We start from the raw sequence: 26,335 nt of genomic DNA on the forward strand, positions 1-26,335 counted from the left end.
AGTGTATGTTTGTACACCTTGTGAGAAAATAAATGAGGTCACTGTAATGATAGTAAAAGTAAAAACCCATCTTTGTCGAAAATCTGCAGATTTTCAATAGTTTTATCACCTACAGAGAAATAATGGTGCATGAACATTAAATACATAAAATAATCAAGGATTGTCATTCATTTAAACTTGATAGCTGCAGGATATACTCTTTAATAAGAGTCCAACTCTTCTCCTCAAGGATCAGCTAGAGCAAGCTGCTCAGGCCTCTGTCCATTTCAAGGATGGAGTTGCCACTCCATCTTGGCAGTGTGTTATTGACAATACACTAACTTTCTAGTGGTTTGTTCACTGTTAATCAAGAAACTTTTGCTGACTGGCAAAAACCCTTTTAATTTTGAACTTTGCAAATTAATTGTATGTTGTATAAAGAATGCACAGCCATCTGAGATTTAAAATGTTCTTTTACCCATTTCTTTGACTTCTGAACCTTGAAATTCTATCTGAACTTTCTGACATCTTTGGTTGTACAGGTTTTGAGAAGGAAAGGATATTCAACAAGCAAATGGCAATAAAAAGAGTTTTGAAATTAGATTTTTCTTCCTAATTTGTAATAGGGAAGGATGTGGTTTAGATTCTTCTTGAAAAAAAAAAAAAAGACTGCAATGGTAGCAAACTGAGCAAGTTACAAGTTGCAATGCGTGGCTGAAGTGGCAGATTAACCTAGTCATTTTACCATGTTGAAAACTGTTTCCCATGATGGAAAGGTTGCAGACCTAGGAATTTGTTAGCTGTCTTGATCAGTATAGGAGTGTTTCTATATTCAACTTCTTCTCTTCCATTGCCACTATCATGCCTTTCATTTACATTAGATGTAGCTGCTGTTTGCTTTAGTTGTGAAAGGATCTCCAGAAGACAGCAGTGCCTGATCTGGTAGTGACACTTCCGATTTTGTAAGCATGAGAGATCCAGCTAAGTCAATAGCCTAAAGCCTTCTCCTCCAAGAAACATGACCTCTAGCTTGAAAACAATGGGAAAAATGTCTTATCAAGATTGAGGTTCTGTATTCATTCAGAATTTATCTAGAAGCTAATAAAAGGAATAAAAGAAAAAAAAAAGATAATATAGATTAAAAACAACCCATGTAAAGTGTAGGTCTTTTCTTCTATGCCTATCTCATAGAATGGTCCTGAAAAACATTTTCTATCTTACCTCTGGGCTGGTAGCATTCTCTGTTTCCAAGCTCCACTGGCTGTTTCTTTTTTAATAGTCAGGGGAATCTTAATAGTTAAGTTTCTCTCCTATCCCAGCTTCAGACAGAGGAAGAAATATTATTAGCCTGGTTGGAGCCAGGAAGGTGGGAATTTCTCAGTTAATAACTTCTCCTTTGTTTTTTTGAGGGCCCTTGATACTCTGTGATTGACGTTGACACTACCATTGTTTCCCTCCTTTCCATTGCCTTCAGGACAAGGGAACCCCCAAATGGGCAGTAGGCTGAGGGAGGAAGGGGCACTGGCACTTGTTAAGTATATAACCAAAATATTTTTGAGAGGGGAGAGGATGTTTGCCTGTTGTTGAAACACTGTGTTGCTGGATGTGGCCCCTCCAGAAACAAAACAAATAAACACACTGAAGGATAACAGATGTATATGGGTCACTTTTAAAAGTCACAAATTCTGTAAATATTTATTTTAATATATCTGAATCATAAAACAAGAACATGCAGCTTGTAACATAAGCAAGCTGTGAAGTATACACATTTATGTATTTGCATTATTTGAGAACAGAAGTCTGTATCCAGTATGTCTAGGAGGAGCAAAAGTGCTTGCTTGGAGGCATGTGAGGATGTCCATTGTTTGGACAGAAGAAAATTGGCTGAAGTAAATCAAAATGAAAAGAAAATACTGTTCACAGAAATACATGCATAGATAAATGGGTGAACGTACATATGCCTATGTATCCATGTACAGACATAACCCTCTCTCAATTGCACTTTTAGCTATGAATCCTTTACTTCTTGCTGTTCAAAAAGTTTTTAGGTCTCATGTTGGGAACATAGCTCAATTTGTGTAGCAGACGAAGTTTGTCTAAAGAGGCAAACTTTGCCTGGCAGAAATGCTTTAAATGTAGAGATATAAAACCCACACTTGTAACGCTTAGTATATATTTACAATTTTTTGTGTTGAGTTTTAATTCTTTCCTGATAAACTGAACGGAAAATAGAAAATGTACCAAAAGCCAGAATATAATGACCATACCAGCTCAGACCCAGTGTGCCAGTAGGGCAGTATCATGTCTCCAGATGAAACATTAAGGAAGAACAAATGGAAGGAAAAGCAAACACATAAATGATACTTGTAGAGAAAACACTCTGAGCCTCAAGTGGTATAGAGAATCATCAGTTGGGCTTGGTTATTAATATTATTTATTATTTTTCTCTTAGTTGTTTGTATAGTCACTTTATACTCACGTAAACTTACAACTAATGATATACAATCAATTGTTAGGCAATTTAACTGCTTGTTGAACAGAAAAAAATAATTCCTTTTGTTTTTTGAAGCTACCATAAACAGTATTGGATACTTCCAAGCATTTTTTTATTATTACAAAATATGAGGACAACTGTTTATCACCTTCCCTTGATTCATAATTGCACAGATCCTTACCATACTTTACTCCGCTGTTTTCCTTGTGGGAAGTCTCTGTCTTAGGAGTCATTTCACTATGAATCTGCTCTGTCACTGATCATCTTTCTTATCTTTCTCCAAACCTTGTGGGATCTTCTCTGAAGTGGAAATTCCAAAAGTTTTTGGTCTTCAATATGTGGATACACCATGAATTTATACAAAGAATGAATATGTTATCTAGTAGTCTTCTGATAATTTGTAATGTTTACCTTAGGAATTGTGACACAGCAGTAAGTTGATATTTTCATGGGTCTACTTCCCAAGAAGTGTTTTTTGATTTGGAGACTGTTGTGTGTGTCAACTTAAAAGTGTGCTTCCTTACACGTTTATTAAATTTCACCTGCAATTAATTACATGTTACTTTGCCATTCAGGCATTAAATAGTGCTAGTTCTTTTTAGAGTTTGTAATCAGCCTTCACTTTGTGTCACTAATACATTGTCACACATACAGCCTCCCATTCTCACATTTTTGGGTCACATATGAGTATGCTGAACTGTTTCGGTCCTCACGGAGGTTCTTCTTTGGCTTCAGTGGTGACCTTATTACCTCTACTTTTGCACAGATAAATATTTGGATAAAACAAGGATTATTTCACAGTGGTGTGTTGGATTATTCAATTATTTCACAGTGGTGTATTCATTCTGTGGTGCCTCCAAATATTTTAACCTTTTAAATACTTTTAATTTTTTTCTTTCAGTTATTCATTGAGGCCTGTTTATCAAAGTTAAAACAATAAATCCAATACAGTTGCGTTTCTATTCTCATAGTCCTGGTTAAAATGTATGATTTGAGAACCAGATCCTTTGCACTTCCTGATAGTTAATTTTTGTGGATTCCTTTCTTATGGCTCTGCAAAGTAGTCATGAGTAGTCATTTTTGGTATCTTTTTGTTCAGTTTTGGCACTATATCTTGATGAAACAAACCATTTTACATCTCAATGGAAGTGGGTTGCAATGCACAAAATACATTATTTTTTTTGTAAATTTATTTTTATGTCGTGCTTACAAGCATGATATAATTTTCTTTTAAATTTAAAGATAAGACAAGTTTTCCATCAGGAATAAACTTCAGCCTTGTGATACCTGACTTTAAAGCATGAGAAGTTTTATTTTAAGAACTTGAGAGCCATCTAAAATTAAGTATGATATTCTGGGAGGAAAGCTGGGGAAAAAAACACTATGGTATTGTTGTTTTCTTTGTGTTTGTTGGTATTGTTTTGCCTTAAGCATCACACCTGTTTTCAATTAACAGTGTAACAGGTGATGGCTCAAGCAGTTGGACCCGAGTTCTTCCCAAATATGCTTTTCTGTTTGTTTGTTTTCTGAGGTGGATACCTTCTTGGTAGCTATGGCTGAATCAGGATCACCAAACTGTTGTCACTGTCAGGCAGTGTTTATGGAGGATAAGCCTATTTTGATACCTATTTGCATGACTGTGTTGACAAGGTCTGTGACTACTTCTGAGGAAAGCCTAACATTTTTAATTTTCATATACCTACACAACTCAGTGTATCACTGTAGCTCTATTTGCAGCTGATCTCTGTAACACAGTCTTTGACATATCTCAGTATTGACTGTGTAACAAGCTCAGATAGCTTCCATCAAGTAGAGTTAAGAAGTTAAAAAGCTGAGGAAGGGTTAAAAATGATTGGTAGTTATATGCCTGAGTGCAACTTGGAGCCCAGCACCTGTAAAAAGCTTGAGTGACTTCAGCTGCAGCAAACGGTCCCTGACAATGCAGTGGACGACTGTCTGTCTGTGGGGGAAGAATAAGCAAGTCTTTCTGAAATTTCTTTATTATTTTATTATGTTTCCTGATTTGTAGCTTGTGCAGCTTTTCTCTCTAAGCATATTATGTTGTTTGGCTATTATTAAGTAACTTAGTACTCTGTGTAAGAAAAGTAGATTTATTTTCTCCACTGCTAAGAGTGAGTCTTTCTCAGAGCATAGCTCACCAGTTTTTTCTAAAGGTTTATTTGGTTATGTCCTTGGAGGTGCACTATCATTGTAATTGGCTTGTTCCTTGCTTGTCTTATTTTATATCTGCCTTGAAAATAATTTCTTGCAATATCCAGAAAAAGTCAACAAGTAACCTGAGGTGTATGTATATTAGGAAGTAATAGCAACATGTCTTGCTGGCTGAAGGAAGGAGTTTTTCTTCTTGTATTAAAAATGCATGGGCACATGTGATAAGAGGCTGAAGTTTTATTATGTAAAGCTATCATCCAAAACTATTGTGGTGGACTGAGATATGCATATATCATGTGCTATGAACATTATTATATGTCAAGTGTTATGCATTTTATATAAATAGGTACTCCTGAAATACCCCAGTACTGCATACACTGAAAGTTTAAGTCTATTCCTATGTAAGGTGATTAGAAGAGTTGATGGCTTATGTGTCTGGCAGTATGTGAGGGATTTTAAGAGAAAAAAAAACACACCCAAGCATAGTTGAACTTCAGGTAGACCGAGTTTTCCAGTTTAGTAACCAATCCTTTTTTGTTTTTCTAATTATTTTTTTCTAATAAAAAAAAAAAGTGCTGATGCCTTAGAATCATTTCATAAGAAACAATAGATCACTTCTGTAGCAAACAACTGTGTAAAGAAATATAGGTTTAACCTTTACTATTTACAACTCCCCAAACATATTCCAGCAGAAACATAGGTGAACATACTTTTGAGACTAGGGGAGGATGTTGTGCTAATGTGGTGGTCTTAGATGAATGCATTGGAGGTGATGTATGGACTCCTGGAGGCCCAGTGATTACATGTTGAGAACTGTTGTGTGAAGTTGGCGATTGGTTGGCTCTTATGGGGACTTCAGGAGCAGAATAACAGAACAATATGTGCAAAGTTCAATTTCCCATGTGCAGCAGTGGTTAAAGTAACTTGGATGATGGAGGGGGTTGCAGTGTACAGAGATTGCAGACTATACAGTCAGCATGTGTTTAATCAGATTTATGGTTTGACTCAGTGCAGGTATTGCCAGAGCTGGTAAGACTCCTGGAGAGCCTCTCTGCACAGTTCTTCAGTTTTCAGGAGACTTTATTAGTCTGGGCTCCATGCTGTGCACATCCACAAAGTTGTTTCTGGTCCAGCACTGGAGCTAATCTATTCTGTGGCATTAGATGATTATGCACCATTCTCCCCAGTGCTTAGGATTCCCAGAATACTTTTCAGGTCTTACTAGCTCTAAAACATCCAGTTGAAAATACTTCAGAGAATGAGCAGTTGCATTCTCATCCAGCAGTATTAGGTGAAATAAACCGGACCAGATCTTGTCAGGCTTGGCACCCATGATTGCTTCTTCCCTCTGGATATGGTGACAGTTGGTGGCATGTATGCATACATGTGCTAGTTGCGTGGCGGCTGTGTTTCTAACATGAGACAAGAGGACAGATCGAAGATTTTATTTGTAGTGTGCTGTGAGTTGTTCTTGCTTGGAACAATGCAAAGGTGTTGGTGTGACAGTCAGAATTTGACTACTTTTGCTCAGAAAATGTTAATGATTTTTTTGTCAATTCAGATCTACTGAATTGAAAAAAATTCAACTGACAAAGCTGAAATGCCATTACCTCATGATGTAGATAGTTAAGCGCAGCTGCAAAAATGGCTTGGCTTTAAAATCCAAATTCCAGCTATCATATTTTCACATTATTTTTATTTTAAATGAACAGCAGATTAAAAAACAGAATTACCTATGTTTGTTAATAGTGCAGTCCCAAGAACAGTGCCCACAAAATCTTTAAAAATTTTAGCACATTTTCTTCATATCTTTTTTTTTTTTTCTATCCATTTTTATTTTGCCATAATAATAAATGGCTTCATGTTTTCCAGTGTATTTGTTACAAAATCAGAAATGCTGTTAAAATTAGAATTAACCATCTCACGGAACTGAGATTTACAGTGACATGGTGATGACAGACTGTCCAAGATAAAAGGACCAGGTGAACATAGGGAATTTCTGTACTGCTCTTCTGTTTTCTTTTTTTGTGAAGGTGTTGCTGCCCAACTGATTCTTTAAAGTGTGCTCAGCGGTGCTTTGAAGGTCTGCTTAGGAACAGCTACGTTAGAGCTTGCCCTGCTCTGTGCTGGCATTCCTAATGTTTGGTTCACCTTGTGCTTGAAGTTGCTTTCATTGTCATATGGCTTGCTGATACATGAGGATAAAGTCAAGCTCGCACACAATGGTGTGTTAGGAACTATTCCATTAAATTTCATTCATGTTTGGCACTTCTCTTTCAAACCAGAGGAAACAAGTCTTATTAATGACCATGCAAAGTGTTTGCTATTTTCATCAAATAGTTTTCAAGCACTTCTATTTTTCTTTTATAGGGTTTAGAAACATCCTGTTTTGCAGTTTGATACTTCTCTATTAAGAATAATCTCTCAAGCTCTCTCAGTCTTATACTGAGATGACTATTGCACTAGGAGCTATTTACATACAGTAGGTGTTGTTCAAGAGAAACAATGCCCTGGTAATTCCCTGAGTTCCCCTGAGAATCAAACCATGAATAAAATGACTTTGGGTGGAAATTGCAACTTGAAGTGATGGAAATGTTTGGAGAGTTCCATAGCTTGAACCAAATCATCAGTAACCATGGACTTTGAAAATGTTTGTTGTTACCTCAGGTTCTTTTCATAATCAATTACTTGTGTTGCATTGTCTTACTAACTGCAGACATTCCTGTTTGACAGAATGTTGTACTCTTGCAGTGTGTTGAGGACAGTATCACATGCCATACAGTGCAGAAGCACTAGCACGTACTGATGAGTTATTTCAAAAATTAAGCTTATGCATGAGTTGAGGCAAAAGGGCAATGGCATTGTAGTATTGGTCTGGACAGGAGGATTCAGCTAGCTTACTAGTGCTGTATAAGAAGACTGACACTTAATTTATAACAGTACCATGGTAAAATTTTATGATAAATTTGGACCAATATGCCATGTTTATTGCCAGTGAGCTGTGGATTGTGGATGGAGTGTGGATGTGAGCTTTTAGATTTTTAATTAATTCATTAATTATTTTGTGGACCTCCCTTCATATGATTTTTCTTTTTAAGTAAAATCAATACTAAGACAATATCAGGCTGGAATCTTAAAATGCTTAGGAAGAGGACAACATGCAAAAGCAGCTTAGCACTTAGTGGTTTTGGAAAAACAAGTGGAGAAAAATATTGTTAAATTTTCTAAGTAATTTCTCATTTAGGTATATCTTTCCCTTGTTCAAAAAATCATCATCTGTTCTTTTAACCTTCAATACTCTCAATCTTGCTATTGAATAAATTAATTTCCATTGCTTATCATAAAATCCTGTAGTTCTGAGAGAATACCAGGAGAGCATTCTGGGAGAAAATCAGAACACACAGTACCCTTAACTTTGCATAGGTGTGACAGAAGATGATTTAGGCATATGTGAGAAGTGCAGTATACAAACGAGCATCTTTACAAACTGTTTAGTGCTGCAACCATTCCCCAAGTGAATGTGACAATTTGCAATGCATACCCTATCTGCTCTGTATCCTCTTTCAGTTCCTCTTCATTGTCTGTTTTTGCTCCTTCAGCCATTGCAGGTAGGGCAGTGTTGGCTTATACAGTGATATTGCTTAACATACTTGATTGTCCAGATTATATTGATAAGGGGAAAAAAAAATCACATTTGACTTCACGGGTTGCAATGACAAAGTGACGCGCTGGGTGGATGAGGGAAAGGCTGTGGATGTGGTCTACCTTGACTTCAGCAAGGCTTTTGACACCGTTTCCCACAGCATTCTCCTCAAGAAACTGGCTGCTCTTGGCTTGGAATGGCGTACGCTTCGTTGGGTTAGAAACTGGCTGGATAGCCGGGCCCAAAGAGTCGTGGTGAATGGAGCCAAGTCCAATTGGAGGCCAGTCACTAGCGGCGTCCCCCAGGGCTCGGTGCTGGGGCCGGTCCTCTTTAATATCTTCATCGATGATCTGGACGAGGGCATCGAGTGCACCCTCAGTAAGTTTGCAGATGATACCAAGTTAGGTGCGTGTGTCGATCTGCTTGAGGGTAGGAAAGCTCTGCAGGAGGATCTGGATAGGCTGCGCCGATGGGCTGAGGTCAACTGCATGAAGTTCAACAAGGCCAAGTGCCGGGTCCTGCACCTGGGGCGCAATAACCCCAAACAGAGCTACAGGCTGGGAGAGGAGTGGTTGGAGAGCTGCCTGGCAGAGAAGGACCTGGGAGTGATGGTGGATAGTCGGCTGAATATGAGCCAGCAGTGTGCTCAGGTGGCCAAGAAGGCCAACGGCATCCTGGCTTGTATCAGAAGCAGTGTGACCAGCAGGGCTAGGGAGGTGATCGTCCCCCTGTACTCAGCTCTGGTGAGGCCGCACCTCGAGTACTGTGTTCAGTTTTGGGCCCCTCGCTACAAGAAGGACATCGAGGTGCTTGAGCGAGTCGAGAGAAGGGCGACGAAGCTGGTGAGGGGCCTGGAGAACAAGTCCTACGAGGAGCGGCTGAGGGAGCTGGGCTTGTTCAGCCTGGAGAAGAGGAGGCTCAGGGGCGACCTTATCGCTCTCTATAGGTACCTCAAGGGAGGCTGTAGCGAGGTGGGGGTTGGTCTGTTCTCCCACGTGCCTGGTGACAGGATGAGGGGGAATGGGCTAAAGTTGCACTAGGGGAGTTTTAGGTTAGATGTTAGGAAGAACTTCTTCACCGAAAGGGTTGTTAGGCACTGGAACAGGCTGCCCAGGGAAGTGGTGGAGTCACCATCCCTGGAGGTCTTTAAAAGACATTTAGATGTAGAGCTTAGGGATATGGTTTAGTGGGGACTGTTAGCGTTAGGTCAGAGGTTGGACTCAATGATCTTGAGGTCTCTTCCAACCTAGAAATTCTGTGATTCCGTGATATATATTCTTGTGTTTGCTGGTGTAACACATCCTATTCTAGAAATTCAGTCTCATTTTGCTTAGTTTCTGTTGCTGAAAACTGCAAGCACAAGTTCAAATCCTTGCAAATAGAGTTAAGAATATTCAATAAACATATTCCTTGGACGTGGCTTTGAGAAGTCAGATAACTCAGGATTGACAGAGGATAGTTGTGTACATGATTAGAGCTGAAATAACAATTAGAGTAATAACCATTAGAATGCATCTGTACATTTCTCTGGCAGTCTTTTTTCATTGTGATAGATTAAATAAATTCAACACAATATTAGTCAAGAGCTAGCAATTGTGCTGAGTGCAAGTTAAACTAAGAAATGGTTTAATCCTGGACAGATTGGAGAGATGGGCAGTCACCAACCACATGAAGTTTAACAAAAGCAAGTGCTGGGTCCTGCACCTAGGACAGGGCAACCCTGGCTGTACGTACAGACTGGGCGACAAGATGCTGGCGAGCAGCCCCACAGAGAGGGATCTGGGGGTTGTGGTTGACACCAAGTTGAATATGAGCCAGCTGTGTGCCCTGGTAGCCAGGAGGACCAACCATATCCTAGGGTGCATCAAGCACGGCATCGCTAGTCAGTCGAGGGAGGTGATTGTCCCACTGTACTCTGCGTTGGTGCAGCCTCACCTCAAGTACTGTGTGCAGTTCTGGGCACCACAGCACAAGAAAGACATTGAACTGTTGGAGAGTGTTCAGAGGGGGTGACAAAGATGGTGAGGGGCCTAGAGGGGAAGATGTATGAGGAGCAGCTGAGGGCACTGGGCATGTTCAGCCTGGAGAAGAGGAGGCTGAGGGGGGACCTCATCGAGATCTACAGCTTCCTCGCAAGGGGGAGTGGAGGGGCAGGTGACCTATTCTCTGTAATCACCAGTGATAGGACCAGTGGGAATGATGTTAAGCTGAGGCAGGGGAGGTTTAGGCTGGGCATCAGGAAGAGGTTCTTCACTGAGAGGGTGGTCACACACTGGAACAGGCTCCCCAGGGACGTAGTCACTGCACCAAGCCTGTCTGAATTTAAGAAGCGATTGGACTGTGCACTTAGGCACATGGTCTAAACTTTTGGGCAGACCTGTGTGGTGCCAGGAGTTGGACTCGATGATCCTTATTGGTCCCTTCCAACTCAGGATATTCTATGATTCTGAATATAATGAAAATTGTCAGTAATTTTGGGAAGGTTACGTTCTAGACTCATCACACTTTTTTCATTGTATTTCATCCTGTTAAGATTTTTTTTCTAAAATATATTAATGCTTAACTGAAAATATGAAATTAATGAGGATTAATTAAGTTGTACGCTATCAACCTTAAAAAAAAAATGCAATAGTAAGGCTAGCTTAATTCAATATAAAAGTGTGAGATTTCACCTGGGGAAAAAGAATTCAGTTTAAAAGCTCCTATATACTTCCCTAAATGCAAACTAGTGCTTAGTATCTCCCATGTTCTAATTGAGTGTTTCATTTTCTGGTTTGTTCATTAATTTCAGAAATGGAATTGAGTAATTGGTAAAAGTACTGTGAAATAACCAATTTTAATATCTGCTTCTGCTAGCAAGTAGCATGCCTAATGTGTAATATTTAGGCTCTGTAAATAAGGTTGGAAATCCAACCTTTGATCTATTATAGGTGTCAGAAAGAGAAGGAAATATTTCCTTCTCTCCCCTTCTTCCCCCTCCCCTCCCCTTTTTTTCCACAAGACATGTTCATATGGTAGCCATGTGAAAACTCTGCATTTCTCACCCTACAGTCTAAGTGTGATATTTGAAAAGGCTTTTCAATTCAAAAAGAATTTTGAATTCTGGTAGTGATATAACTCAGTGTGTAAGGAAACTGGAAAACAGATATTGAGTGCTAAACACCAGTGGGTTTCTACAAACTCCTGGTGTCTTCTGTGATCTAGATTCTAGGAAATATGCATCCATTATCAAAGTGAAATTTAAGGTAGACTAGAAGAAGGGAGGCAAAAATATGGTCATATATAAGCATACGCAAGAAGTTATCTTCCTATTTAGAGTAATGTAGCTGTATAGATTTAGTTTAGGTTAACTTCAATACGTAAGTAACGTTAATTAGGACTCTGAAAGCTAGTGACATTTTATTGTCAGTGAAAAAGACTTAGAGGGAAAAGAAGTTTCTTATCAATAGCTCTGTTTTTCAATATTGCAGGGCTGTTTTATGCATTTTACCAAGGACTACCAAGTAAAATGGACTAATGTACAAACACGAAGATTCTTGCAGTTTATAGAACATCTTAAAGATAGTATTCCAAAGCACCATGTATTTTGTTATCTGTATTTTCATACGTTCTACAACACTGTGCATATTTTGAAAGCAGAAATTTAAGAAAATTCTTAATATATATAAATATATACATATATATATTGTGTGTGTGTACTGTAGAAATAATAGCTAATCTGGAAATAATCTCAGTTGATCAGGTTATTTAATTTTCTGTGCCTAGATGTTTAGAAAGTGGAAGAGAAAATCCAGATACATACTGGTAACTGTTACTCAGAGCAGTGAAAGCTGGATATGGGGGCCATATGATTCACTGTTAGTAGGCATCCAGAGCAAAATTCAAGATAAATAAATGTGTACTCATCCATATTAAAACATTCAAACTTCCTGGTGACTGTCACTTGACTCCCCTACCTCAAGAATGTGGGCAGGTGGTCTACAGATGGCATGGTCTGTTTGGCTTGTCTATGAGTAATGTACACAATGCAGTCTATGCTGAGTTCATAGGAAGAGGAGCTTCACGTGTTGATGCATAATATAATAAGCTTTTTACATTGGAAGATAATCTTATTTATTTATTTATTTATTTATTTATTTTTTATTTACCTGTTTAGGCGTCTGAACAAGAATAAATTGCAAGTTCTTCCAGAGCTGCTTTTTCAGAACACCCAGAAGTTAACCAGATTGTAAGTACTATCTGATTTATATTGCTATTGTAAGTTCCTTATTGTTATATGGATTTGCATGTATGTGTTTTGACTGAGGTGAGAGCTTTAATTTTCATGATTTTAGAACTGCTAGATAATAAGGGTTTTTAAGGTGATGTGTTGTCTTTATGTGTACTGGTAATGCCATAGAGCATAAATAGGAAAGAGAAGAGAAACTGTGAAATGCTCCTGTTGTTTGTATCTTCACCATGATGACTTCAAGGTGAATTACTCTCAACTCTCTAAGTAGGGATACAGAAATCACTAAAAGTGGCAACATCTCATCCCTTATAGTCTAGATGCCCTTAAAGAGATTGCATACTCTCAGTATTGAAAATTTACCATATTGACATAACACAGTTTTTTTAATTTAATTTAATTTATTTATTTTAAACTAAGCCAAATCATTGCCAGGCAAAGCAATGTGGTTATGGCTGTTGCCCTTCCAGTCAGGAAGATGAAAAATTCTTTTTTTTCCCTTATTTCCTCATTTAATTGAAATGGAAAAAGAAAAACAAACAAAAAGTTAGATGTTTAGAAGGCATCCCAACCAGTATGAACACCCAGCTAACATGAGCTTCAAATCATGTTTTTCTTGGGGCGGTGGGAGCTACAAAAAAGCTGAACTCATCAAAAACAAGTTCTGCCAAAGTTTAACTCATGATCCGGCCTGTATTTTTGAAGGATATGGTTGAACTTTTTTTTTTTTTTTTTTTTTAAGCTTGACTTCATTTCTAGAAGATTTCATATAAGATTTATGATTTGGTTAGAGATACTGAAAAGCTACAGTAGGATGGCTGAAAAGTTGATACAATCCATGTGGAAGTTTTATAATTGTTTTTATACCTATGTATGTAACCAAACAAAGCAGTGACATAGTTTTCTTACTTCCTGTGGAAATGCAAAACACATGGTGATGATGAAGATTAATTTCGGAATTGGTTGAATATTTTAAAAAAATAGTCTTTTTGTTGAGGTTGGTGTCAGAACTTGCCAATGAAAAACTTACTGTGCAAGTAAAGGACCACATTGTTCTGGAGATAATAAATAAACAAAAAATGACAAACCATAGCTGTTCTTTGGTGTCAAAATGCACTTGAAACATCTTAGGACTTGGTTTTGACTACTTCAGCTTTTTCATAGCTTTTAAGTGCACTGGAAAATATTTGCTTAATGGGTTTGTTAGGGCTTAGTGATTTGTTTGTGTTTCCTAATGTTGTTTGCTTATTTCTGAAATTCTGTATCTTGAAACTTCTCTTGAGTATAAAGCTTGAGCAGGTACTTGTGGATACCATTATCTGCTCTCCAGAAGATGCTAGTTGTATTTATTTCTTAGAAGACTTGCTTCATGGAGATTTCCTAAAGTGATGGTGATGCCTTTTAAGATTAAAAATAAAGAAAGAAGAATTATAGAGTTTTTATCAATTCATATTGAGCATGCTGTAGCTTTCTCTGTGTGTGGTAGCACTGTACATGTAGTATTATAGGTTTGAAATAAGCTTTCTGGTCATTTGTGGTTTCACAGGAAGGTTGGTTGTTGATCACTTGTGTGTGTTTATCTTAAAGAACATTGCACAAAGAAGCTATATGAAAGTAATTGAGATTTTTCAATACCAGAGTGGTTTGTTTGTTTTTTTTTGTTTTTTTTTTTTTTAGTAGATCATATAATCATGATGCATTATAGTCCTTAACAGTAAGGGTAATAATTTTGCTTTTAGAATATAAAGATTGTAACAAAATTACATTAAATACACTGATTAATATGAGTGCTGTATTCTCTAATGCCTCCCAATGGATGCTGTCGAAACATTTGTCTTTATTCACTGACATTCATTCAAAGTCTCGTTACCATTTAATAGTGATTTAGATAGATCGCTGTAGCACTGTTTATCAGTAAATATGTGCTTTTTCTTTTGAGTATTATACATACTGTATATTTTAAGTGAAATAAATCTTAGTGAAATGAGCAGTTATGGTTCCAAATGCAGTTGGCTTGTTTTTCAATGATGGGGTAAGAATGAGAACTTTGTTACCTATTGGGATATATGTACATATCTGTATGTAGTTAAATTTTGAAGAAAAATAGAAGTATATATCAAAGATAATTACTTTGTTTGTATTACTACTTTTGTTCCTACTGTAGCTTTCAGAGTTGTTCTTTCTGACTTCTCTTAAAACTACTTTTAAATATAACAGTACCAGTCTACTTAGTTCACAACTGGCTTTCTGGGTAAATCACATCAATGAAGAAGCATGATGCATGCATTCCTCTACTGCAGCTGCTCTGACCTAGCCTTTCAAGAAGAAAGCATAGCTGAGAAGGTGATGAAAGGGAGTAAAAAGCGAAGCAAAAATGTGTGAGTGAGTGATACATGGGTGATGCAGATCCTGTGGAATTTATGATAAGAGAATTAAAATGGAGATAAAAGGTGTAGCTATTTTTTTTCCCCATAATAGTGGTATATTGCTTTTACAGACATACTTTCAAACTACGTTAACTCTAGGCTAGTAAGTTATGTACAGGTTAGTTTATTCTTTTTAAATGGTTATGCTTCTGATAAGCTTGTAAGTGCAAAATGGAGTTTTTAATAGTTGAACTCAATACAGCTCAAATGGTGCCAGGTGTGAAGAACTAATTATTGCTATACATCATGCCCAGCATGGAAAAATTGATCATATTGGGTGGAAATGAGGAGCTTGTAGCAATGGCCACATAGCAAATGCAAAATCAGCAGTGATTCTTACAGCTGTTCTCTTTAGCAGGCATACAGGGAACCATAGCAAACTACAACTGTCAATAAAAGCCCAGACTTTATTTTTAAAAATATAAAAATAAAAACCTTAATGACATTTTAAGTTTGATAACTTGATAGTAGCATAAAATTTAAGCATATTTATTAGCTTTAATAGATTTTTGTGTAGATGGGGTGAGTGACCTGCTTAAATATGCAGAAATTCCGCTTGCCAGAGAGTTTCAGGAAGAAATGGTTAATTTCTTCCTGAATAATGAATATAAATAATGGTTAATGGTTAAAACTTCTAAAACAAATACTAAGATTTCTCTCACTCTTTTGTCAGCTGGACTGAAATGGGCCTGTGAGTTTACTGAAGGAATAGCCTTGATGTAGTTCCATACCAGCAGTGTATCTTATGTCTTGCTGCTGGAAATGGAGGTACAGATCACGATGTTTCTCTGTCAGTGATGTGCTTGAAAATCTAGAGAAGAAACCTCTTTGGTGACGTGTTCTCCTCTTGTTCTGCGTACACACAGTCTCTGTAGTTTGGGACATCTGTCCAGGTGTCCCACGTGCTTTCCTTGTTTGTCTCCATAGCGTACTTGTGTCAGGGCACTGTGTGTTTTCACTAAAAATTCATCTTTAAGATAACTAAGAAATTTGAGTGAGGAAATAGATACTGTCTGAGAAGCCTTCTAAATGAACAACTTAACTCCAGGTACCTTGGCTTTTTTCTCCAACTTTCTCCCAGAGTTCTGAGCTACAGGATATCCTGCATCTTTTACAGCATTGCTTAGACTTCTTTGTCACATCTGGTGAATATTAGAAGCAGGAAAAAAATATCTATAGGGGGAATAAACCTTAAGTGGAATGTGAAACATCCCACCAAATTAGTTTCTCATAAGGTTTTGAGCCTTTTCTTCTAGAAAGAACAGTCATGAGACTTGTGGATTTTGTTTGCTTTAGTTTAAAATGAGACTTTTAAGTTAGTTAGCTGGTGAATGAGCCCTTCAGATTGGATTCTCTGGTGGAAATGTTTACCATTGCTCTGATGCCTTGACTTCCTAGGCTTTCAGCTTCTTGAATGTTTTATCTAGGATAAATAATTGAGTATCTAATAATTCAAACTGCAGGCACTTTTAATGAGAAAACTGAATCATGAAAAATACATTTTTAATATTTCCAGAAATGAAAACTAGAAAAAAATGTTGTATAGTTTCAGATATTTATTAATATTGAGCCATTGAGGAAAAAAGTAATTAACATAATATACATGGTAAAAGTGAAAAAGAATTATAGTAAATGAAAACATGCAAGATAGAAGTTATAAAAACAGGCTTTGATTCTGAGGTTAGTATTTTTAATATTTAAAATAAATTGGGAAATTTATTTATGAAGTTTATAAACATAGCTTTGTGTGTACTGAAATCATGAGTTTCTTCCATATGCACAGCTGGTTTATAAAATGGTCATACTGTATCTGTTTTTTCACTGAAGGCCAGGTGTGCTAATGGTCCATCATGAGATATTTAAATATTTAAAAACAAAACAACAACAGCAAAAAAAAACAACTCAAGCTAGCTCCTGAATTGTAAAAGGAAAGCAGCGTTCCTTAGTTCAGATGAAAATAACCCGTAAGTGCTCTGAGTCTTGCTGTGGATCAGCTGCTCTTAGAAGAATGAAAGAGGATATGTGGAACTTCATTAACCTGCGCTCATCCCTTGTCATTTGTAATGAAACTTAAGGTGTTTTATCTGATTGCTTCTGCATGCCATTTACTTTCAAAATGTTTTCTTCCTGAAATAAGAAAAGTGTAATGATCGTTGTGTTTACAATTAATTTAAAATAACAGTATGAACCTGATGTGCTACTTACAACCATGATTTTGACAAGTGTAGTGTAAATTAGATCTTACCAATTTCTGCTTTATTTTGAGGGCTTTTATGGCTAAGATGCTTAATGTAGCTTGGAAATTCATATGTTTGCTTCACCAAAAATTTGTTCCTGATTTTTTAGAGCTGTCATTTGTAAACCATCCTTTCCAGTCTGATCCTTAGCAAGCAAAGCATAAAATCATGCTTTCTGATCAAATTCTGAAGCTTTTATCTAACAATTGTCATCAGAAGACCTGTTTGGAAAAGGGACAGTTCATAATTTTTCTTAGTGTCCCCTTAATTTTTCTTTGTGTTCTCTTCCTAGAAAGAGAGATCTTGCGGATATGGCTTACAGCTCCATTATCATTTCATATTAAAGCAGGATCCTGACAATTTAGATACTACACGAGTTTGAGTTATGGTGTTGCCATGACAAAATAGCAAGGGCTGTAAAAGCATGGTTTTGTGGTTTTTCCACATCCAATAACTGTAGTTTTACTGTGCATAGATCGCAGCAGGTCTTTTTAGAAGACAGTAAATAATTATAGTAAGTGTTTGCTGGTCTCCAGGGAGCACTTCTGCTTGAGAAAGATGTGCATTAGGTCAGAGGTTTGTGCTGCAGATAGCTGGATGACATTTACACCGTTTATCAAGCCGAAGTCATTTTATATCTTCTTTTTGTCTCTGGTTGCAAATAATATATTATATTTAGTTTTTTCATATAAATACACCAGTTTTATATGGGAAGTCTAAGGATTCTTTCTCCTGTTTAAATTAGTGCAGAAGATAACTTGAATTTTCAAGAATATGATTTTTTTTTAAAAAGAAAATTAAAAGTATAAAATAAGTGAGGACAAAAGACTTTGGCTTCAGTGTTGCTTTTACCCTTCTGTGAAACTGGTTATTCAAAATGATACTGAGCAAAAGTCTTGTTTGTCTTCCTAGGGCAAATAGACATGACTGGAGTAGAACGGGTGCTCTTGGTAAAAGTTACTTATGGGTTTTAGTGGCTTCTTTCTGCTAAGAAGACATCTATTGCCAACTTCTGTGATCGGTTATTCTATTACGTAGCTACTTAAGGTAGTTTGTGGCAAAGGTACATATATTTCCAGAATAAATATCACACATGCCAATTAAGTACAAGTCTGCATTGGAAATAAGCTGTATTACTGTTATCTGAGTAACTGAAATATTACCTTTCATTTTCAGTATTTACTAGAAATAATGTATTTTCCCATGCTTGTAAAATGAGACATACTATTTTGGTTGGTGTTCAGTCAAAGAATTCAGGAGGTTCACAATTTGTAAGATTATTTTGATACTACCTTATTTGGTAGCTTTAAACATCTTGCTGGGTGTCTGTTTTCCTAAATGTATATTTTTTAAAAGCACTCTTACCAGTGTGTTCTAGTTGCATATCATGTAGACATAAGATAACATTAAGTAAGAGAAATAACATTCAATAGGATTATACTGTTATTGCCCACTTAAGCATTTTACAGTTTAGGATTGTATTAGTTTATTTTACTAACACCCAGAATACCCTTGTGAACTTCCTAAGTCCAGCCCCAGAACTTTATGTTAACAGGGCTGTTGTAAATAGTTTCTGATGCATTCTAAAATTCTTCTTACTCTTAATATCAAGAAGAAGAAATATCAGTAAAATTTAATATTTAGTCATTTAATTCAATTAGACATTAATTCCCATCAGAATTATTTCTTACCTCCATAATATTTAATATCCTATGTTGTTCAGCCAAACATATCTTTTCTGAACTTCTGCAGGCTATTGATATTTGTTTTCCTTGCTTTGGAGGTCTTTTTTTTTTTTTTTTTTTTTTTAAACAGTTGCAAAGCCATTGTCTTTTTAAGCTCAGGAATTTGATAGATGACTTTTGCTTCTGGAGAGAATGAGACTTCTGTGTTAGCATGGAAATCCTGATGTCAACAACTTCTGGCACTGAGTAACTGCTGATTCAGTTCTGGATCTGTGTGTGAAGGTGGGATTGAATGTCTTTATAGATATGCAGTTGCATGAAATAATATAAAAGTGATTAGTGCCAAAATATGTATATTAGATATAATTCTTTTAAGCAGATGAAGAGGGTGCTTGTGTTCACATTTTAATGTGAAATGATCAAACTTTGTGGATAACTAGATTTTGCTTTTAAAGAGAGATCCCTAAGTTTCAATTTCTGTGTCATGAGTGAATTGAATACTGCAACCATAGAAATAGGCTCGTTAGAGGAGTTTCTGAGAAAAATTGCAAATTCAGTCTGTTAATTCAGCTGTTTCTTCTTCTTCTTTTCCCTCTACTTTTTATCCAGTGTATTATTCCACTTTCTTACTCAGTGCATCTCTCAGGGTATGGCTTCTTTGTCAAGTGGTAGAGACCAAAATGTGATCAGCGCAGAAAGCAAGCTACATCACTTTTAAGGCTTTGTAGATGCACCAACTGCATTGAGTTGTTCTGGGTGAATATCCTGCATGATTTGTAAAATGGGGAAATTTATGATTTTTGTATTTTGCTCAGCTAACCAGTATTACAAGGCCCTTTTATAAATGGTGTCAAAGGTGTTGTCTTGCAGTAATTTCACATGAAAATGATAGAATTTGTATCAATAAAATCTTTTAAGATCTGTTGGTGAAACAGACTGTTTTGCTGCTTTTATGTGAGTTGCTACAAAGACAGCTCGATCAGAACTCCTTGGTTACTCATCACCTGGGTAGATGGAGACATGGTTTGTGAAGGTGTTCGTGTATGCTCTGCCAATTTTGAAATGCATCAGCTTCAGCTTCTGGTTTTGGAGTGACAAGTTAGAACTGGGGGGGAAGCACAGTGACTCAGCTGCTTCTTGTTATGATGGTTTCACATGACTAACAGCTATTGCAGAGTTCTTGACATACAGTAGTTGTGGGTGGGCATATTGGCTTACCATTTTCTTACATTAGTGTTTGGAACTTCAGTCTTTTGCTCTTGTTAGCACCAGTTCAAGTGTAGCTCCCTTTGAAGTAGGGGTGAGCTTTGGGAGACAGTTGTCAGAGTGGGTGCTTCTGTTGAAGTCATGGGTGACTTTGCTCAATTCAAGGGGACTGAATAGCTGCGGAGGTTGCTGGGTGGTCAGAGAACAGTTAGGTCCTATCTGCAAGTATATTATCTCTGTAGGTATTCTGACCTGATGGTTTGTAGGCCACTTCTTTTCCAGAAGTTGACTAACCATGTTGGTCTGACTGCATGCTGGAAGAAGTTTGTTGCAGTCAGATTTACTGCATTTGCTTTGGTAACTTGTTGTTTTGGTCCCTTTACTAGAGCTAGCCTGCAAATGTCAGCACATCATGGTATCACAAAATTGTCTAGGTTGGAAGAGACCTCAAGATCATCGAGTCCAACCTCTGACCTAACGCTAACAAGTATCCTTGCATATAATTAACTAACATTGCTTCTCTTGTTTAAAATTTTCCTTTTAGTTAATTCATGCATGAATATCTTTAGTGATTTCCCTATTGATTTTGCATTGAGAGAAGCTGAAAAGCATTTTGCTGAATGCTCTGCTAGTGGTTCCTGCCCATGGTTTAAATGAACGGTTGCAAATTTCCTTTTAAATTTTCATGATTGCAACTTGGAGAAAGTGCAGAATAGTTACAACTTTGTTGGTTAACAGGAGATTAGAATAGGAGTGCTTAACATTATTTTTGTATTTGAGGCTATTTCCCTGAGGTGAATGTAGGAACAGATTGAATGGGTGACTTGAAACACAGACATCTCATCGGCTTAACAGGGAAAAATATAATAGTGATAATGTAAATATTTCCATTCCTTGCCATAACAGGTTGTCATACTTCAAGATGAATTCATCCTTCAAGATGAATTTATATCCAGTGTCTTGTAAAAGTCCTTTGAAATGCTCTGGAAATACCTTGGAAATAATGAGAGTTGGTTTTGGTGTGCACAGGGATAGTAGAAGCAGGTGATGCAGTCATTGTTGAGGTGGCAAAGAGAGGGTTCTATTCTGCTTCCACAGCAAGTCTGGATTTTAATCAGTGACTTAAAAAGTGAAAGGCCATTTTCTATCACTGGCTTTCTGGCACCCACCTCTGCACTTTGCTGTTTTGTAGCAGTCGAACGCAGCTTTATCTGTGAAGATTCATTGTGTATTCAGAGTGCCCTGAGTGTAAAGGTTATTGTGAGGAAAATGATGCAAGACCAAACACTTCGTTGTTTTAATTCTCATTTTATTCTAGAAAGCTGTAATGTGTACAATAGGAAGCTTAAGTCAGGCTTTCTGGAACTTTTCAATATGTTTCAATATGGGAGCAATAGGCCATGCCTATTTAAAGTATTTCAGACATTTAGAGATCATCAAAATGAATACTGCTATACCTTGTAAATGCACCATAGTTGCATTTGAAATAAAATCATAAATGTTTCAGGATTTCATTACTATTTAGATCTCCGTCAGCTGAGAGAAATGATGGGATTGGAGCCTGAGGCATGTGTCTGTGTGATGTTGCCCTTCACAAGGGTCAGCGTGGAGCTGTGCTGGGAGGGATGGGATCAGGACTGAGGTGATTTCATGTCCCAAATGTAGTCTGCATTGTAAAACTTGTAAGAGTAGCAACTATTTATGAAACAAAATTTAAATAACCTGTGCAAGTCATGCAATGTTATGTTACTACAGAAATAGATCGGCAAGGGAGGTTTATTAACTTCTCAGTCTTATGACTAAGAGGAGGATGTGATACAAGGTGTGCCTTAGAGCTGCTCTTATTTCTTAGCTCCCTGTAACATATTGAAAGCCAAGGCTTATGACACCTTGTGTAAAAAGATTCTGAGAGCTGTTTTTCAGCGTGTTTCTTCTTATATAATGCTTTGGAAAGTAGATAATTCAAAGATGCAGTAATTCCACTGTTGAAGTTTGAGATTTTTACAATAAAAATTCAAATACTATTCAGAAATGTCATTAAGCATTTTTGGAATTAAATATACATCTTTTGATTTGCTTTTTTAAAACTTGCTGGTGGGCTGTTAATAAGGACAGACACATCCATGAAAAGTTGTGTTTTTTTTAGGAAACCGTTGATAAGGATTTACTTAACATCCCTTCATATAACAATAGCAATTAAGTTATATTTTGGAGTGGTTTAAATGAAAAATGCAATGACAGTTCTTACTGAACTCTGAATGGAAAAAATGTTGAAAAATAAGGTAGCCAGTATCACAGCATCTGAATTTTATGTTTCCACGCTTAGTGTCTTGTGTGAAGTGTGTAATCTTGTGCCCTATCATACAGTCATGTGAAGAGAACTCATTATTTTGTCAGTTCTGATAATATCACTGTGCCAGTCCTGCTTGCAACATGGTTCCTGTACCACTGCAAGTGCAGAAGGTCGCTGAGTGCACTAGAACATTATCAGTCTCCAAGAGCTAGGCTGATTTTTCTATGACTGATGGTTACACGGTAACCATATCTTTGAAAGTATTATGAATAGAATATTTGCTTTTTTCCTTGATTCACTTGTATTCACACTTTCCTGTTCCGCTCTTTCCCAATAATTGCTTTATTAATCCCATACTTGACATTCCCTTCCTGGGAGCAGAGTTGACTTAACCTTCTGCTTAGTTTCTGTTAGCACCTGAGCTTTTTCTGCAGAACTGGCAGCTGTTCTGATGTCTGATCTTAGTTTATTTTGGGCTTAGTCTATTTGGGTACTTGGTCAGTAGGAGGTACTTCACTTAACTTGCCTTGCTTTGCTCTAGAGGCCTGATATTTCTTCTGCTATAGAAGAAATATTTTCTGTATTTCTATTGCTGCAAAAGACTACCCTTGAAATACCAGTTCCAGGATTTTGCAATGCGATAATATTAGCTGCCATAAAACATGTCTGTCAGTCATTTTAATATACAGAGGATGTGGTGGCACATCCTCACCTGAGCAAGGGTATTGCTCCAGAAGGCAGTGACTCACCTAACGGAGTTATCTACTGAAGCCCCACGCATTTTGTTGTGTTTTCTTCTATTAGCTATGGTAGTGGGAAGTGCTTGGTACAGTGTTGCTATTTCTATCAGTCCTTCATGTAATGAGGACAGAATTAGACTACCATTGCTCAGTTAGTCTGCTTAGTTTTGACTTGCAAGGCAACATTTGTCAAGTATTTTGATAAAGTGTACTTCATATGCATCAATAATTACATGCTCCAGAGGGACCACAGTGAGAGTGGCATTGTTCCTGACATGAGAGCATGCAAATTTTCCATAAGCCTTGGGAATGCAGCATGCCACTTGAGCCAGTTGGTGGTGAACTTCAAAAGAAAACAATTGATGTTGCTTTTTTATTGGCCTTGAGGTTTTCACTGTTTTATCTTCAAAACTTGTATTTCAGTTGCTTGAAACGAATTATTTTCCTTCACTGCTTGTTAGTTGTTTTTCCAAATGGCATTACTACTTTTTAGAAATGAGGACTACCTCACTCTCTTGCAGCTGCAACTTATTGTGGCTCCTATTTAATTAGATGATCCAATTTCATTGTATTTAAATACGTATGTGTACAGAGAACCCATCATGAGATTGGTCTGTGGATAGTAGTGGCTTACAAAAGACGTGGATCTGATGTCAAACTTTGCAAAATAATAATGTTATTTTAAAAAGGAAATTGGAAAAAGATCATGAGCTAGATTTTTTTTTCAACTTCAGAGTTGAAGCTTCAGATACTCATACTGAAACAAGCTCCTTCAGTTACCAGTGGATATTAAATGCTAGATATATGCTACAAATGCTGGAGGTATTGATGTCTACACTGAATTTCCGCTGAGTTGGATACCCAGTGACACTATTTCTGTGTAACTTTAAACTGCACTTTTTGAATTATGCAACAGTTAGATACTTGAGAAACTAAAGTTGAGTAAATAACTTAGAAACCAGAGTTAGAGTAACTTTCCACCATTTCACTTGTTTCAACTGTTTTCCTCTGTACAGGTTATGTGGGGATTTGTTTTTTCATTTTTTCCCCAACTAATGTGTCTCACTTTTGGGGTATCATATTATGTTGTCAAAGTCATTTGTCCCTTTCTACAGAAGAAAGAGATTCTTCTGGTTTTCTTCCTGTCACTTAAGGAAGAATGGAGCATCGTAACCTCATCTGACTGAGGCTGGCCATGCTTTGAGTGGGAATTTGAACCAGATGGCCTCCACAGGACCCCTACAACCTGAGCTGTTATGTGGTTAAATATATTACTTGCAGTAGTTAATGCAACAGTTTGGAAGCTTTCAGCTAGTTTAAGGTTTGGCACTTTTTGTGGATTGTGCATTTTTTCCTTTTTCTTTTTTCTATTTTTTGAGGATTCCATATAAAAGATTAGATGTAGTAGACAGGATTTTTGTGGGTGCTGGAAGATGCTGTGCCTAAGAGGTGCAAGATTGTGCTTATCACCAGTATCTTGCTTGAGTGTGAGATGAAGGTTCTCAACTCCCACAAAATTTGAAAGTTAGCAAAGTTTGAGGAGCTGCTGCTAAAGCAAATCATTTTTGTCTGTTTGCTGCCCTAGATTATGCTGTTCAGATCTGCTTGTAATGTTGACTTCAGTATCCTATTCAGAAGTAGATGTGCCTTGGTGCTGAGTGTTTTTACTTTCCATGTTGTTACAACTCATTGTGGGAGAAAGGTACTTGCTCCATCCCTTTCCTGAATGTGACCCAATTCTGCTCTACTTAAAACCATCTTGTGAAAGCCGAATGACTTGCATAGTAGGCCTTGTTAAGATTATTATGTACTTAAAGTTGCTTCCTTGTCTATTCTAGAAAAGAAAATAACAAACGTCCTCTTGGCCTTAGAGGTTTCCTTCCCATAAGCCTTTCCAGAGAGGGCTTCTATCTTTTTTTTTAACCTGTTTTTTTTTTTTTTTTCTTTTTCTTTTTTTTTTTTCCTGGAAGACCCATGTTTTCCTACATTGTACATTTCCTACATTGGATGAGTCATAAAGATGCTATTTGGGACATGTGCTATGGTCAGTACTGCTCATACAACTTGTAGCCTCTTGTGGGTACTGCAGTAATGATGACAGCTGCGAGTTAGCTACCAGCCCACTTTCATTTTTTGGCCACATGGCGACCATGGCTATATCAATAATGCGAGTATAGAGTTTTTCCAATAAAATAAGATTTTCATTATTCAAAGTGGAATAGTTTCAATATTTCTACACACACGTATTTCTGAGTCTGCCAAAATTTTTATTTCTGCCCTGTGTCGTTTTTGTAAAAGTGTTGAATGGTTAAAATTTGGAAGAAGGGCAAATTAGTCTGAATCTTGCAGTATCAAAGAACATAGCTTTTGAATTTAAATGATGCTACCTTCACTGAACGTTGCAACTATAGAAATGCAGTTGTTCCAATTCTGATTATCAATCTGTTGAATTTGGTTTAATTTTTAAACTTATTTCCAAATGGCCTCTAATATAATTATATTATCACGTCAGCAATCTGTTTCAATTCCGTAAAATTCCCAGCTATTTTAAAGAATGATTAAAAAAGACTTTAAGGTAAAGTTGACTGGAATGTATACTGAAAGTCAGGCATGGTTTAAGCTACTCCAAAATTGAGCTCATGTCAGAAGTGGAATTGCTAAGTGAAGTGAAAGATGAGCCCAAACAATATATAAAATGGGATGGTGAAGTGGCAGAACTGGTGTGACCCTGTGGAGGCAACTGCTGAGTCTTTATTCTGTTTTATTGCATGCATTTATTTAAAAATATAAGCATGTATTCTTCAGTGTCTTGGAGACATGCACATTATTTCCTGTGTGTCTATGTGTTTTGAGAATCATGGATTTCATTTCCTTTTTCTAACCTTCTTTCAGATTTCATTGCATTTGTATTTGGATGGTGGATTTTGGGGAGGGGTATACCTATCTTTAATTGTAATATTTTCAATCACTGTAGATTTCACTTCTGTGATAGAAAGTATGAATTTCATGATTGTATATGTGAGAGAATATTCTGTTATTTTCATTTTGTTGGGTTTAGGTTCTGCAATTAATGTAGATTCTTTTACAGATCAAGCAACTTTAAATAGAGACCAAGGAAAAAAAAAAAAGTAACTGAGCAGGTGATAGAAAGATTTATCTTGCCAAAGAGAAGATATTTAAAGATGATGCATGACATTGTTATTCGATATGCATCATTTTTGAATACTTGAAT

General features: G+C 36.9%; 1 protein-coding gene across 3 annotated transcripts in view; it reads left to right on the top strand.

Moving 5' to 3' along the window:
- Nucleotides 1-26,335, top strand: part of SLIT3 (slit guidance ligand 3) — a 515,559-nt gene that overhangs the window by 46,890 nt on the left and 442,334 nt on the right. For 2 of the 3 annotated variants that reach the window (XM_084535767.1, XM_084535765.1), the window contains exon 5: nucleotides 12,445-12,516. In XM_084535767.1, coding sequence (XP_084391893.1) covers nucleotides 12,445-12,516 — 72 coding nt within the window. Of the gene's footprint in view, nucleotides 1-4,383; nucleotides 4,451-12,444; nucleotides 12,517-26,335 lie in introns of those variants that run through there. The other variant, XM_084535766.1, reaches the window with a different exon arrangement.

The sequence above is a fragment of the Aythya ferina genome (genome assembly GCF_964211825.1).
Source record: "Aythya ferina genome assembly, chromosome: 14".
In the NCBI taxonomy this organism is placed as follows: domain Eukaryota; kingdom Metazoa; phylum Chordata; class Aves; order Anseriformes; family Anatidae; genus Aythya; species Aythya ferina.